The sequence below is a fragment of the Mus caroli genome, chromosome 13, assembly GCF_900094665.2.
Source record: "Mus caroli chromosome 13, CAROLI_EIJ_v1.1, whole genome shotgun sequence".
Lineage (NCBI taxonomy): Eukaryota > Metazoa > Chordata > Mammalia > Rodentia > Muridae > Mus > Mus caroli.
Window position 1 is genome coordinate 37,063,400 of NC_034582.1, and position 17,306 is coordinate 37,080,705.

The 17,306-nt window shown below is 44.6% G+C and overlaps 1 protein-coding gene across 1 annotated transcript in view; it reads right to left on the reverse strand.

The window, feature by feature from the left end:
- Nucleotides 1-240: 240 nt before the first annotated feature.
- The window catches only part of Adtrp (androgen dependent TFPI regulating protein), a 61,163-nt gene continuing 44,097 nt past the window's right edge, over nt 241-17,306 (reverse strand). Inside the window, exons 4-6 of the mRNA XM_021180250.2 lie at nt 12,526-12,641; nt 3,026-3,177; nt 241-478 (exon numbers count right to left, since the gene is read on the reverse strand). Coding sequence (XP_021035909.1) covers nt 444-478; nt 3,026-3,177; nt 12,526-12,641 — 303 coding nt within the window. The 3' untranslated portion in view covers nt 241-443. The remainder of the gene's footprint in view (nt 479-3,025; nt 3,178-12,525; nt 12,642-17,306) is intronic.

A 17,306-nucleotide genomic window follows, 5' to 3' on the forward strand; every position in this document is an offset into this window, starting at 1 on the left:
CTGTGTGCATCACTATTCCAGCTTGGTCATGATTTTGACGTATGGAGCATGTCATCTGGGTCTTCCCCACACCCCTAGAAGGTAAAGAGAGTTCATGCCTCCATGTTCCTGTCCCCACACCCATTCTCTAAATGGTCCAGCAACAAGTTTAGACAAGCTTGTTTAGCCTTTTTGGTCAGAAACAAAATGTGGAGGTCAATCAAAAGTAACAGATTCTGAGATGTCAGGAGTTATCTGTCAGCCTTTTAGAAAACCAGGAGATCCCAAGAGAAGATCCCTTTATATTCTTTATTAAAACTGTGCAACATTCTCTGTCCTTTCTATCTCCACAAGCAAGTCCACCCCTGATGCAAACAGAAATAATAATAATAATAATGAGGATAATAGAAAGATGACCAGTTCTTAAGTTTCTTCTTCCATGGCTCTTGGAAAACAGTATGTCATCAATTCTTCTTCATCTGTGGCTTCGCTATGGCACCTGTACAGACAGACACAGAGACACCTCAGATAAGTTTCCCTAAGGAGTATTCTTGAGTGGGTAGCGATTCACACTGATGGGGCAGTGGGAAATCAAAAATGCCTTTTCACACGGGGAGAAAAACTCTGATAAACCCCCATTACTGCTTCAGAGACAAGAAGCAAGCTAGTCCCCTGCCTTGTGGGTCAGTGTGTGGTTAGCCAGATACTCAGTAATGCTACTGGTCTGCATGGTACTCTCAAATCAGCTCCCCTGTGCTGCTGCTTTGTAAGAGTGCAGTGTGCTGTATGCATCCATGGGAAAATGCAGAGACTTTACAGATGGAGATAAAGAGACAGCATCAAGTTAGAGAGGAACTAGGAAAATGGCAGTCTACCTAAATGGGGTCTTCCATGACTTCTCCCAAATTAGTTTATATCAGGATTGGTTTCAGGTAAGCACATTATAGGATCATTCTTCTGTTGAAACTATAGTATGACATATCTAGAACGGGTTCCACTTAGCCAACAAGTTGGCAGCTCCATATTTCATGGTCACCAATGTTGGCACAAGCTTTGAAGTTGATAACCTTTCTGTGGCTCGTTAGCCATTGTGCCTGTTGCCAAATGCTATCACTTCTACTTTGAATTTCTTTTTCTCAGCTCAGACTCTTCCTCCTTGTGGGAATCAGAGCCATGGCGGCTGTGGTCTGCAGTGTCTCATGCTCCAGATTCCAGCACAGCAGCAGACAACAGGAGAGTGAGCAGACAGCCTACGGAATGGGAGACCAGCATGGCCAGCCCTGCTTCAGTCAGGGGGTTAATATCTCGCATATATAAAGAACTCAGAAAATTAAACACCCCCTAAACAAAGTTATCAATTCGAAAGTAGGCTAATGAACTAAATAGTCCTCAAATAAGGAAACATATTCAATAAATATTTTTAAAATTGCTCAACTCTCTTAGCCATCAAGGAAAGGCAAAATAAAATTCCATTCATGGCTATAACCAACGAAACAAGCAACAACAAATTCGGTTAGAGTGTTGGGGAGGAACCCTTGCTCACTTCTAATGGGAATGTGAACTGGGATCGCCCCTGTGAACATCTATATGAAGGTTTCTTAATAACAACAAAACAATTCTAAAACTATAACTACCAAACAACCTCCCTGTACCACTTCTTGGTATATACAAAAAAGACCATATTCTATCATGGAAATATTTGGGCATCCATCCATGCTGACTGGTGTTCTAATCACAAATTAGAAGATGGTTGCATTTAGATGTCCATCAACAGATGAATGGATAGTGAAAACGAGGCACACATACCCAGTGGGAAGCTACTCAGCTGTAAAATTGCCAAAAAATACATGGATTGTAAATTCTAGTGAGCGGCCCACACTTGGAAAGACAGACACAAGTTTTCATGTGTAGATCCTAGTTTCTAATTTTTATACATGTGTGTCTAATAGTGGGTTGTTTGATGGTGGATATAGGATTTGAAATCAGAAAGGTGATCAGGAGAGGGGAGATGGAGGAGGGCAATAGGACACATGTGACGTGGAAGTGGAATGGGGATGACAGAAGGCTCCAGCCAGGGATGGCAGAAGGGTAGGAATGAAGAATGTATAAAAATGTTACAATGAAGCACAGTGTGCTGTATGTTATTTCAAAAGCAAACAGATACAAAGAAGGTCACAGACTGAATTCATCCTTCAGATGGCCACCTCCTGAACGCATATTTTCAACAAATATACATTATAGCTGAGAATATAACCATCTGTTGCCTACCTATGTGTCTGGCCTGTCATCATTTCCTTTGCCTGTCACACAAGGCCTTTGGAATGGATGAACTTGGCAAACTACTGGCTTCCACTCTTCCCAAAGCTAAGAGTCATCAGATAATATCTGAATCCTACAGCCGAGTTTCCCCTGTTTTGCTGTAGCCCATGGGCCTGCCTATCTGTGGTCCCTACCAAAGCATCAGTATTTGGTTAGATGCAATGATCTGTCATTGTCCTTTGTTCTGTGACTATGTAACTTCATGTAATTTCTTCAATAGAAGAGGAATATATATCACTCGGGGCAACCTGAATCCATGGTTCTGGGGCCATGCTCATTCATATTTGGTACAGAATAAACTATGTCTTATACTTTAGAAGGAGAATCTCACTTTTTATGGACAGAAGGAATTCACATTTTCACAGTTTATGTCCCTCAAAGCCCCCATTGGGGTGAGCAAAGACCCTTATAGCATGTCACCCCTCATGCTGGGAGGGATATCACTTTGTTCTTTGGGCCCTAAAGTTGTAAAGAAGATTTGGTATTTGAATTAAATGAGATGGTATTTGAAGGAAGAGAGGAAACACTTGGAGTCCTCTGAGGGAATGCCAATTTGCACCAGGCTTTTGTTCTGCCAGTGTTCATAGGACCCACCTGAGCCCTACGTACAAAGGTACCTAGTAGTGTGGCCTTCTGGTTTGGACTCAGTTTTCCTTTGGTTTAGGGGAAGATCAGAGAACAGGTAAGAAGTGTCTCTGTGGACTGCGGATGAGAAAGAAGCACTGACCCCATTTCCAGTGATTGATCTTCTCGCCAAACAGGTAGATGCCGGCGACTAGGATGTAAGCGGCTGAGAAGAAGAGGATAATACCCAGCGGGCTGAGGGAGGCAAACACAGGGTACACCCAGTTTCCAGTCTGAACGTAGCGCCACAGGATCCTGCGTGAACAAGAAGTCAAGATGACTGTTAGCATCACGGAAGCCAGCAAGGTACTTTCACCTCAGGTTCAGCGGAACACTGGAAGACAGCAGGTGAAAAGCAGACATGGGGAACATCCATCATGTGAAGTGTCCCCACAGATCTGGGAGTCAATCAATCATCTCCCAGCATCATATGTTGTTTTAATAAGTCATCTCGTTTCATGGAATGAGGGGGGGCTTCTCCCTATTTAATACTCCTTAACCAATTTTGGTGAATGGATAAGAGATGCCCCCAACATATCATCAGTGAAGGAGGGTATGTGAGTCCATGACTGAACTGTTGCTTTCTTTAAGATGGACAGCTGGCTGAGACACTGGATCTGTAAGCTAAAGCAATGGTGTGTGTTGTTGTTGGTTTTGGTACCTAAGAGGGCAGCGTGGCTCTCAGCTCTCCACATCTTGTTGGCACAGGAGGGGAAGAGGTAGTGCATTGTTGCCCTCAGACAGGATGCTTGGAGGTTATGTGTTATCTCTGACTTTAGCTCGGGAGTTCTTAGGGACCGAGCACTAGGTAGGAATGGATGAATGGGTGGGGAGGCTCACACCTCACTCACATGAGGATAGGATGTAAGTTGTTTCTATGAGCCAAAGGAATGAGAGGAAATGCTGGGAGAGAAGCCATGATGTCTAAGGGAAGCCTAAAAACTGCACTCTGCTGGAAGCCAACAGCTTTGAAGATGCCAAAGTCTGGGATAACTTAAAACCCAGAATATGTGTTAAGGGACGATGCCACCTCGGCTGCAGCTTACAGCTGTTAAGTGAATTCAATCTGGAAGAGGATCCTGTGACTTAAATGTTCAGTCTGCCACCTATTAGCTGAATTACCTCCAGTGGTTTATTAATTCTGCCGGTGTAGACTCAGGAGCCCAGGAAGGGGGGGCTCCAAATATACAAACCTCATCAGACGGCTGCAAGAATTACCGGAGTGAAACACGTGTTCGGTACCGTGTATGTCTTGTGTAAGATACATAAGGTAGTGTGTAGTGCCTGGCATGAGGGAGTTTAACACGCGTTCCTAAGAGGCCACGTTCACAGAGTGACAGGTCAGCAGAGTTCTCTTGTAAGAGGGAAAATAGGCCGGACCTGAGAAATGGAACTCCAGTGTGGCTATTGGAGTTCAGACAGAAACATGAAGCTTTGTGCTTATGTAAGCCATCAGAAACCTGAATGCAATCTCTTGACGTTTCAAATACATTCAGTTTGGTAAGTGTTTTGTGGACCAGAGCTAATAGTTGGGACTAGGACTAGGGTGAGGCAAAGGGGGATCTGGAGTCTGGAATTCATAAGCTCATCTCTATGCATCAAAAGACACTGTCATCAGTGTAGAGGTGCTGTCAATAGGATGCCGGAAAAATGTGTGCAAATCATATGTATATTAAATGGTTAACATTTAGAAGATATAAATACTTTGCCTAATTCAAAAATACTCACAAAAAAACCTAATTAGAAATAGATGATTGTCTTGGATAGACATTCCACAAAGAACATACGCAAGGAATAGGACCAAATCAAAAGATATCAGGTGTCCCTAATATCTGGAGAATGCAGATCAAAATCATGAGCTACCACATCATTACACAGATTGTCTACTATTAAAATAAAAACTCAAACAAATCAAACCACAGAGGCTACCTGTTTTGAGGATATAGAAAAGTTGGGGCCTTTCTCTACCATCAGCTAGGAAAACTATGGAAGTTTTTCGGCGAGTTAAGAAAGGTTATCACCTGCCCCAGAAATTCTACTGTTGGGTTATATACTCAAAGACTTGAAATCAGGGACCCAACGATATCTGTACAGTAGGGTTTATAGTCCAAAGGTGGAGAGAGTCCACTGATGGATGAATGGAGGAACAAAACGTAACTTAAAAAAGAAAAATTTGAACCTAGGTTACAACATGGGTGTAAACTGTGAAGGTGCTATGGTAAGAAAAGGACTCATATAACTCCATTTATAAGAGGAAGCCGTGGTGTCAGAGTCATAGTGCCAGAAGGGTCGATGGTGAGGAGGCGGCAGAAAAGAGAAAGGAGAGATGTTGAGTGGACTCAGTTGTGGTGGGGAATGGTGCTGGTGGCTGTATATGAACATACCTAATGCCACCAAAGTACACACTTTAAACAAGGAAAATGGTCAATTTTATCCCATGTTTATTTTGTCACATTTAAAAAGTCTTTTTAGGGCCACTGTGATAGCTACTTTTATGTCAACTTGACACAAGCTAGAGTCATTTTTTTCCCCTTTTGAGTCACTTTTGAAGAGGGAACCTCAATAGAGAAAATGCCCCCACTAAACTGGTCTGTGGGCAAGCCTGTGATGCATTTTCTTGATGAATGGTTGATGTGGTCAAGTTCAGCTCCCGGTGGGTGGTGCCACCCCTAGGCAGGTGGTCCTGGTTCTGTAAGAAGCAGGTGTTGAGAAAACCATGGGCGAGCAATTCAGTAAGTAGCATCCCGTGTTACTTCCCACCTTCAGGTTCCTACCTCGACTTTCTTCCGTGAGACGGTGACCTGGGAGCTGTACAGTGAAATGCACCCTTTTCTTACCCTAGCTTTGGTTTTAGTAAACTTTATTAATTATTAAAATGACCCAGCCAGACTACAATAACCGAGGCAGAGCCCTACGGATGATTTAATCAGCTCTTGCACAGTGACTGGGGGATTACCCCTAAATCTATTTTTCTAATCACTGGACTGTCTACTTCCCAAGTACTTGCTGTTTGAATCTTGCTCGGGTTGTGTCAGCTCCAGCAATCTGTCGTTAGGGATGGGAGCAGAGTAGAAGGTGAGGGGTGGTGGTGATTTCAGTTGGGCGCATGTTCCTGGCCCATCACATCTTGTGGAGATCTCCTGTTCTCTCCATCTTCCTCCTCCTTCACCCTCCTTTCTCCTTCACTTTCTCTCCTTTCTTTTCCTGGTTCCTACCTGCGACCTCCAGCCCGGTAACTGAAACTTCTGCTTCTTCTATTCTCCCCAGTAATTGGCTGTAGCCACCTTTATTTAACCAATAGTTTTAAATTGGGGTGCAAAGTTTACTTAACATCACTTGGTGTACATGAGTATCTTCTAGTCGGTGGACAACCAGATCTTGGGGGGTTTCAGTATTTAGCATTAGAATACATAGCAACGACAGGGCAACCCCCAACAATGGTGTTTTATCAAAGCAACATAAATCCTACCTAAGATGGACAGCATCAGTCTTAGGGTCAAGCAAGTGTAGCTTTGGTGTTTGGCCCCTAGTCTTGCCCTGCTGTGATCATTCATCTACCAAACCACCCAGCTGTTCCCTGCCATGTGGATGCTGTGATGACTGTAACAAAATAATATCATCATCATCATTGACACTAGAATAAAGATGTGCAAGGCGGAGATGCATTGTGGGCTTTTCACAGTGCCTCTTGCCTGCATGGCTATCTTGTGGTACAGATCAGAATGGAAACACAGGGCAGAAAACAAATATCCCCAAAGCAGGAATGCATCTCCGAGCAGAGGAACAGATTGTATTAATTAGTTCACAGTGTTTACTTTAAATTCATGAAATCAAGGCTTCTGAATTCCCATGTCCTTTTATGTGAGGCAGTCTGCACACAAGGGCATTCCCTGAAGGACCTGAGAAGTTTTGTTTTTGTTTCACTTTTGTTTCCTTTCAACATGAAGCTTCTGATCCCAGGGTTAGTAAATCAACTGTGTGTTTCCACAGAGAACATGCCCAAGAAGGGAGAGCTGTTAGATGACAGTAGGAAAAGCAGAAGAAAGCCAAGTGGTGTCAGGGACAAGAATGTAGTGGTTGTTGAAGGCCATTCAACATCGAGTGAGTTAAGAAGAGTCACCGGGGCAGCTGGAACCATTTCTCTGTGGATTGCTTAAATACAGGGAGAAAAGAAGGAAGGAAGTAGGGAGGGGGAGAGAAAGAAGAGAGAGAGAGAGAGAGAGAGAGAGAGAGAGAGAGAGAGAGAGAGAGAGAATAGTACACCTTGCTTGCATCTCACCTCTTATCTCCTGCATGGGCTGAATTTGGAACCTCACCCAGGCCATCCTGATATACCTCCTTTGGGTGTGAGGCTTCCTCCGGGTTAAAGACCATGGGGATTCTTGCCTGCCTGGCCTCAGCTGTCTGCTACATCCGCCACCTTCCTACCTCATCTAATCACAAAGACAAGAGAATTTCTCCAGCATGGGCTTCCTGATCCTTCCCCTACTTTCTCCTTTGACTCCAGAAAAGGCATCCTGAGGGGTCAACTACCTGCATCCCCTCGCTCGCATCCCTTCAGAATGTAGGCAGTGATTTTCTTCTTGGTGGGTGGGTCTCAATCTTTCCAGTAGAGAGGAACTGCTTTTCTAGAGGAGGATGTATCCTAAAGATTTATTTATTTTTATGTGCATTGATGTTCTTTGTGCCTTGCCTGCATGTCTCTGGGAGGGTGCCAGGTCCTCTGGAACTAGAGTTAAAGACAATTGTGAGCTGCCATGTGGGTGCTGGGGATTGAACCCAGGTCCTTATAACCACTGAGCCATCTCTCCAGCTTCAGCATTCACAACATGTACCGTTTTCTTGGGATATGATCTATAAACGAAGAAGGGATTTAAATACTATTATTCTTGAGGAACAGGAGGGTTCGCATTGACTGTTAGTCTCGTAGGATCTAGCCTCTGATCAACACCTGTGATGGATCACTCGGACTTGGTTATGGCCTAGTTATGGTTTTATTGCAGTGAATCAACGCCACAATGACGGAAACTCTTATAAAAGGAAAACGTTTCATTGGGGCTGGCTTACAGTTCAGAGGTTCAGTCCATTGTCATCATGGTAGGAAGCATGGCAGCAGGCAGGCAGACATGGTGCAGGAGAGGTAGCTGAGAGTTCTCCCTCCAGATGCACAGCAGCAGACTGCCACATTGGGCCTGGCTGGAGCATCTGAGACCTCAGAGCCCACCCCCAGTGACACATTTCTCCCAACAAGGCCACGCCTCCTAATAGTGTCGCTTTCTGTGAGCATATGGGGCTAATTGTTTTGTTTTGCTTTTTTCCTAAATCACCAGAGTTGGGCATGACTAGGAAAGATTATCTTGATTAGGTTAAATAAGGTGGGAACAGCCACCCTAAAAGTGAATGGTACCATCCACTAGTCTGGGATACTACACTGTACAAAACAGAGGTTTAGCTGGCTCACAAGTATTTATTATCCCCCTCTTGCTGGTTATAGGGTGCAGCGTGGACAGCTTGTTGCCCTTCTAAACCTGCTTGGTCTTTGGGCTCTCAGACCCTATATATGCCTTCCACAATGCCTTCCCACACCACTCCCTCCTTCTCTATGTTCTTACAGCTCTGTGTTTTCATTTCATCTTAGCACTTTCTAGCCCGACCTCCTGTAGTCTGTCTGCATAGCTCGTTTCCCTTAAGTACCAATACTCTGCAGGCTGGAGCCTGACCTTATATGAGTTCGCTTTTAAGGACCAGTTCTGTACCAGGGTAAATATGTGTTCAAATCCCCTTTTTAAAGAGGAATAAGGCCAGCGAGACAAGGACATTCCTTTCCCTACCCCTCACCATTGCTTCAGACAGAGTAGGGTGAGGAGTTTCGGGGCTAGGGGGCGGGAAGGAATGAGCAAGCAACCAGATTTATAGGTGACTAAAGCTTTCCAACGGAAATGAAAAATTTTTCTAGCCTCACTCCTCTGCAGGGCCAGACTGCCAATGTTGCAACCTGAAAAGTAGTAGCAGAAAGTGAACAACACCCTGGGGAGGAGGGTAAGGGGGCAATCCCCAGGTGTCTATGTGGATATATTTAGGTTACTAAACTGTGGTTTTATTGGAATGGTGTCTCTCTGGTGCAGAGTTAGCACCTCCTTACAGACTCAAGTTTGTTTCTCATGCCCCCTATGACCCAGTCCATGTTCAGAATCTCATTCTTACTATGCAACCTCTCCATCTGACCATCTCAGTTGATAACCAACCCCCTCCACTGGAGCTGACCTATAGCACTTCTCCATGGGTGTCTACCGCTGTGGAACTTACTATGGCCCCGTGTGCTCATGAGGTTCTCTGAAGATGCATTGTGTTTAACGGGGCAGGGATGGCAGGCAACAGAGTCACATGCCTTCTTACTGGGGACTGAACTAAACTGTGGAAGTATCTACCCTGAGACAATGACAAAATGCCCTCAGCTATACTGTATTCCATTTATTCTAGTACAAAGATCGGTCTAAAGCTACTTGTACCTAGGGTCTCTTGTATCCAAACCTAGCTCTTTCTCCACAGTGTGCACACTGGCCAAGCGTCTGCTCTGTTCCCAGAGTGTGTAAAACCCACCATGCTGGAGGTAAATGGGTGGCCATAAAGCTTGTCCTAATCTCAGCACTTTAAAATCTTTCTTAAGGGTTTCTTCCAAGATTTCTACTTGAGCCTCATTCCTTCTCCCACCAGGAGCTTCTGCCTTATGACCTCAGGACCTTGAGGAAGGCATTCAACCCAATCTAAGCCACCTTCCTCCATTCGTGCTCCCAGATCTAGCGTAGTTTCTGAGCATCCGGATGACAGGACACTCCTGAGTTTCTACCTCTCCATTTCCTCAGCCCCATCTCCACACTTCCGCCGTGGTCACCTGACTTTCCTTCCTACTTAACTCAAGGTACTTATTGACTTTGTGACTCTGCTTAAGACTTTTTCTTTTCTTTTCTTCTTAAGATTTGTCTATTTCATGTATGTGATTACACTGTTGATGTCTTCAGACACACCAGAAGATGGCATTGGATCCCATTATAGATGGTTGTGAGCCACCATGTGGTTGCTGGGACTAGAACTCAGGACCTCTGGAAGAGCAGTCAGTGCTCTTAACTGCTGAGCCATCTCTCCAGCCCTGCTTAAAACTTTTTCCCAGTAGAAAAGCACTCTGCAAATGCAAGTTCACTGACATGTATTCATGACCTAGCTTTCCCTGTCCTCCGATTCTGCTATGCCCCTGCCTCCTTAGCCCTTCAGAGCAATTTTTTTTTAATTTTTAAAATATTTATTTATTTATTTATTTATTATATGTAAGTACACTATAGCTGTCTTCAGACACTACAGAAGAGAGCATCAGATTTTGTTACGGATGGTTGTGAGCCACCATGTGGTTGATGGGATTTGAATTCAGGACCTTTGGAAGAGCAGTCAGTGCTCTTAACCGCTGAGCCATCTCACCAGCCCCCTTCAGAGCTCTTATTACTTCTACCTCATCTTTTCTCGCATTTCTTCCAAGATCATCTTACTTTTTCTCTGGATCTCAGCTTAAATGACTCTTCCCTTTAGAAAGCCAGCCCTGACCATCAGCCTAGATAGAGGACCCTGATCTCCCTACCACCAATTTCTATTCTGTGTCTTCTTCGTCCTTTGTCCCTTCTCATTCCCAGACAGTCCCTAAGAACCACAGGCTTCTTGTACCATCCTGTGTCCCCAGTATCTAAGTCACACAATATGGCTTCAGGATCCCTCTTAATGGTGTCCACTACTAATGGTCCTCAGCTAAGGTTTCAACCTCTTAATGTGTTCCTTTGTTAAAATTCAAAGACCCCCCCACCCAAGTAGTGGAGAACAGTGTGGAAATTATATTATGCAAGAACTTTCTTTGAGAGAAAAGGAAGAAAGACTTTAGCACTCAGGGGAAATTGAGGAAGGGTAGGAGGAAGATAGAAAGATTATGGGAGGGAAAGTGAGGCCATGAAGTTCTGGGTACCAAGCTGGTGACTTCTATGAAATTTCCCATGTCCTTTGAAATGTCACCTTGTGCTTTGCTCTCATTGTTAACAGAGCACTGCCCTAAATGGCTTCCCATAGAGAGACTGTGGCAATGATCCAGAGTGTCCTATGGCCTTGGTATTCAGGTCCTCTACATGGATGGTATGGCCCTTTCAGGCTTGAAATGGTGCCATATGCAAAGGCTGTGGAAGGTAGGGCTGGAGATATAGTGCACTGGTAGAGTGCTAGCCTACCATACATGAGGTCCGCAGTTCAACCACAGCATCATAAAACTGAGCAAGGTGACTATGGTGGTGTCAATGAAAATGACCACCACGTAGGGAGTGGCATTATTGAGAGGTGTAGTCTTGTTGGAGTGGGCGTGGCCTTGTTGGAGAACATGTGTCACTGAGGGTAGGCTTTAAGGTTTCAGATGCTTGAGCTAGGCCCAGTGTCATTTTCTTTCTGCTGCCTGCCAATCCAGGTGTGGAACTTTAGGCTCCTCCAGCACCATGTCTGCCTTCATGCCCCCATACTTCTGGCTATGATGATAATGGACTAAACTCCCAAACCTGTAAGCCAGCCTCAATGAAATGTTTTCCTTTATAAGAGTTGCCATGGTCATTGTGTCCCCTCACAGCAGCAGATAATGATCCACTTCCACAATTCCGTCAACTGGGAAGTAGAGACGGAAGATCAAGAAAAATGAAGATCACTGGGTTATTCTTGGTCATATAGATAGTTTGAGGCCAGAACGAGCTACATAAGATCTAGTCTTAAAAAAAATAGACAAGCAACAAAAGTCAAGAAGAAAGCAAGCTACGAAAGGAAGGGAACCAGATCATCCTCAAGCCCCAGACACAAAGCCATGCCCGTGCCCTTGACTGCAGACCACAGTGCAGCATTACAAAGAGTGACTGGCACCAGCTGACTGGAAGATGATGTCAAGGCCAGTTACTGGATTCATTTTCCGTGTTCTGCAGGTCTCTGGTAACTGCCCTCTGGGCGCTTACATCTGAGGCCTAAGATGTGACAGGAGAGTAGCACCTGGCTCCTCCCACCAAATGCCTTTTTAGATGGAGTGTGTATGGTTGCCTTGGATCATTCGTTCATTCATTCATTCATTCAAACTCTAATTGCAAATGAAACTGAAATCAACATTTTCCTATATGTATGCCTATATACTGCTGAACAATAATTACTTTTCATGGTGGGGGGGGACAGGGAAGTTATGGCTTGCCCTGTGTGTGTGTGTGCTCAAATGCTTGTGCGTATGTGTGTGCATGTGTGCCTGTGCACATGCATGCTTGTGTATGTGTGTGTGTATGTATGCTCAAATGCTTGTGTGTATGTGTGTGCATGTGTGTGTGTGTGTGTGTGTGTGTATGTGTTCAGGCATGCCCATGTGTCCTCTGAATATGATATTTTTATAAAATGAGTATTAAAATCAAACAATAAGAACCCGGCTCTTCTGGAAATTTAAAGGGTTAGATCACCAACTAAACCAACAAAAGGACTGATTTAATGGTATCCATTATGTAATGTTGATTTGGGTCACAAATGACAAGTGTCATTTAACCCATTCTATGCCGTTCTTACCTGATGATGTAGGCAAAATTAAAAGCACCCAGCAAGGTGAGTCCTAGCTTCTTCGATGGATAGTGGTGTGGTCTGAGGATGGTTTCAAACAGTGAAAAGGGAAATATGGAGGTATGCTGTAGAAGGAAATATGACAATCTGTAAGGCAGAACTCCCCAGATGCTCATAGTACCCACAATTCCCTTGCCCCATTCCAGGCAACCCATTTAGGCATTGCCAGGTTGACCTTTCCAAAACCTGAGTCAGATCATTCTTCTTGGATGCCCGAGGCCCTCCTGTGACTTCCTGTTACCTGTATGTTGGTCTAGACTCCTCTGTTTGGGTTCTAGGGCCTTTGGAAATGTACTACCATCTCTGACCTTACATGCTGCCTGCTGTGCCTTCCTAACACACACATGCATACACACACACACACACACACACACACGCATGCACGCATGCACATGTGCACATGCCAAGCACATACACTGACATACCCTCTCATCTACACACACTTGCTTTCTCTTATGTGTATACCTACACCTAACCACCTTCCTTTCCCACTTGGACAGGGCAGTGTCCCTCATTCTCCTTTGTATTCTGCATGCTGTTCTCAATCCAGACACCTCATCAGACTGTACTCGTCTCCATAAGTGGGCTGGGTCTTTTCTGTGTATGTGGATGGATCCTCTATGCTCTTTAAAACTAATGCAATCCTTTATAGTGCTATCTGTGAATTCCCCGATGCTAACTTCCCTTAGTCTGCTGCCATTCTGTCTGGAGCCGTGTAGTCTCACACTTATATTGTGCATCCATAAGCCGAGGGGAGGGGGGTATGGAGCAGACAACACTCCACATTCTCTGCGTTCCCTACTGCCGCCAGCACTGAGTTCAGTCCTGCCAGGGATGGTACTGTGAATTATGCATATGGAGCATCCATACGGCTCCATCTGAAACTCCTAAAGTCCACCAGATCTTTCCTGAGTCTTCCCTTTTTATAACCATCTGCTTTGTCATATCTTTCAAATACTTAAAACAATTCCATCAAAAACAAAACAGGACAAAAACACAGTCAAGTAAATGCACCTTTAGAGATGGTTGGTGGCAAAAACTACTGGGGCTGCTCCCTCCTGGGTTTTGGAAGCTACTCTAGGATTGGCCCTGGACAATGTTCCCTTGGTTTGCTGAAGACATTACAAAGCCCTTCAGTCACTCTGCACCCCGGTTTACACAGTTCTTTGCAGCCCCTTTGCTTCAAGATCCTCCTGATTCTGAGCCCCAATGACCGTCACCACCTGAATCACGGAGAACTTAGGGTTTGAGAGCGTCTGTGTGCTCTGGCCCAGCTTGTGTGGCTGGCCCTTAGGTCTCTGGCTCCAGGCACTCCTTGTTGTCAGTCCCAAAAGGCTGGGGCTCAAGAGGAGTCACTAAGAGTTGGCAGCTTCTTTTGTCCCTTGTACCTATGGCCCCATTGGGAGATCAAGATGAGCTTCAGGGGACACAAATTGTGACAAGTGGGCCTAGGTCAATATGGAGCAAATGACAAGGATGGGGTAGGAGCATCATTGGCTGGAATGTCACAGCCAGGGTCACACGTGGATAACACTGAACAGCCAAGCATCCTAAAGGCCTGGGATCCTCCGTTGTAGTAACAAGGCATGGCAGGTAACATAGCTTTTATGTACTTTTCCTGAACCTGGACCTGAATGTACTGACTGGCAAGATAGATGGGTCTGATTATAGTTTGCTGCTTTTGTGTGTTTTTCCAGTGAAGAAGCCTGATTTTCTGGGCATAGGCTTCTAAATACCACCTTGCCAAAGTAGCTGAAGCCCTCTCCACTTGGGCTTTCTTGTTGTCAAATGGGCACAATACATGAGTCCTTGACAGCATCTGGTGACCACCTACCATGCCTGTCGCTATTATTATTGTGAATTCTATCTTTCTTCTATGGAAACTCAGGGTGGAGAAGATGTTTAGGATATCCATAGCCCCTAGTCTATGGATGTTCCTAGCCTGTGCTTTGTGAGCAGCTATAGCATTCATTTTTGAGGATGGGGGCAGAACCATTGTGGGTTATTCTGGGGACTCCCTACCCTTCCTCCCCAGGCCCCCAGGCACCAAAGCCCCCAGACACAGCAGAGTCTGATTCCTGATCAAACTCAGTGACTGATCTAAATATCGTCTATATCTAGAAGGAACTAAGGTGTCTGTCTGCTCTGCACAGATACCTGCCTCTCTTCCCGCCTTTCCTCTGCAGTAGTTGGAGGGATCCAGCTTCTATTAAGAGTCATTAACAGGTTCATTATGCTGGCCATTGAGCTGACAGATTTTATTAACCTCGCCCACAACCAGAAGCTCCCTGTTGTCCGCACTAATGATCATTGGGAACAGAATTCCTGTGGAATAATGCAGTATGTTTGCATTAGGAGTAAATGAGTTCATGGTGATTAATGCTTTTACAACCAACAACTCAGGAATGCATGGCTGGTCACCTCTATGGAGGTGCCTGCCCCTTTGCAAGTGACATTCAATTGGATTTCCAAATGAACTCTCCCCTGATGGCTTCTCGGAAAATTCACTTCCGTGATACCATTAGCGATGGTCCATAGAGTGTGGCTCCATCCCAGTGAGAAAGGTCTTTAAAAGAATCACACTTTCTCAATGGGGCTTGAGATAGGCAGGAGCAAGGCAGGGAGACTCCAATCTACAGGCTTTGTAAATATCGAGCTACTGACGAGAGCCAAGCATGACACAGTAAACCTCTCGGTATTTCAGATATACCCGTGTTTCACCTCATACTGAAATAAATTACATAACCTTTGCCAGAGAGCACATATTTTTTTTTAAATGGGGAAGAAAAGGAATTCAGCAAGAGAAAAAAAAATCAAATATGCTTTCTGCTTCCAACAAAATCTAATAATTAGGCTGGGATTGACACAAATTAGAACGTTGCCAAAAATTACAGAAAACAGTGACTCATTCTGTATTTCAATTAACAGTTTCTCAGTTTCCCTTATAAACAGGGAAGCTGACAAAAATTAATTATCTCACAGGGGGTAAAATATTTCATTCGGAAGTAAACAAAACATCACCGGCTGAAACAATAGACATTATGTAAACACAGTGGGCGGAGCCAAGCTATCTCTCCTAGTCAATGAAGTTGTCCTTGGGTGGATTCCTTCTTCCAAGGCGGCTTTCCAAAACTGAGGAGAACGCTATTTTCCTATTATTCCCTCCTGGTTGCTCCTTGCAGAAAAGCAGCGGTTGCCATGGCCCTGACTAGGAACTTTACCTACAATGGACGCCTACTCTGCTTCACTCTCAAGCCATCCTCAGCCAATGAAGTAAGCAGCGGAGCCCACAGGGCTTGGGGTTGCTCTGGTGCTGCGATGTATTCAGAGGTTAACTTCTGTAATGCCAAGATCTGGTTGCCCCCAAGAAGAACGAATTCTCACACTCACCAGCTTTTGTTGTGCAAACTTTGCTCCCCAAGTTAATTGGTCAACATAAGGCTAAGTATAAGCCTGCTATTGGGCAGTGAAGAGATTAAGGCAGGACTTCCTGGGAGGGAGAAAGGAACAAGAAGTAGGTAGTTCCTTTTGCCAAGAGATGTTAGGAGACTGTTGTGACTTCAGACCTGGAAGGTATAGCTAGCCATACAGCTGAATAAGATTAGGTGGTTGGGTTAACTTAGATGACCTAGTAGAGAGTCACGCCCAGCTAAGGCCTAAGCTTTGAAAAATTAAAAAGTCTCTATGTGATTATTTGGGGGAACTAGCTGGTTAAGGAATAACTGCTGCCATATTAATTTCTAGCATTAATAAATATATACAGAATATTAATAATCTTTTTTTATATACAAGCTTCTTGGTTTCTGTTTTGTTTTTGTTTTTGGTCTTACTCATCAATTCAGGAATTCTAGCCTGCTCATGTCATTGAGGTCCCAAAGACTATATCTACAGGCCAACTGATCACTTATGACTCTGGGGGATGGGATGGCGTTGAGTAGAACATTTAATTTTCTTCCCTGGAGGGAAAATACTAGGGAGACTACATATTTTAAAAATCAGATGATGACTTTAAAAGTGTTTTATCTTTGCTTCTTGCTCTATTTCATTTCCTTGCCAGAATCTTACCTTGATTGAGTTGACTCGACTAAGATTAATGAGCCAACGTCTTCCTCTCTGGGCAGCTCTCCTGCAGTTTCTCCCTTAGATGCCCTTTCCCACCCAGGATGACAGACTGCTATCTCACACGGGCTTCTGAGCTCTCGACATTTCCTCTGTTAAAACAATGCTTATTAAGAGTCAAGTACCAGTGCTAATTTTTCCCCTAACATTAAAGCATGTCCAAATTAGGTTAACTGGGGATGGATGACCCACTCTAAATGTGAGTGGCACCGTTCCATGAGTCTCACATTAAATAGAAAAGAAAATGGAGTCGGAGCCCTCTCATTCTTCCTGTCTGCTTCCTGACTGTGAACACAATGTGACTTAAGGTCTTGCCACCATGGTTTATCAGGCTTGGTGTCTCCCTCAACTGTGAGCCAACAGAAACCCTTCCTTCCTGAACTCCTTCTGTCAGGCATTTGGTTGTAACGACAGGAACAGTGACTAATTTTTGTTATGTGTAAGGAGCTGCCTTCACATTCGCCAATACAAGATGGCGCTGATAGCACTGACACCCGTGTTCTAAGTAGTAAACAAGCAAGCTGCGCATATGCCGGGGTAGCTTTCCACGCCATGTGCTCTGCCTTTCCCGTGACGACAACTCTGGCCAATGGGCTGCAGCCAATCAGGGA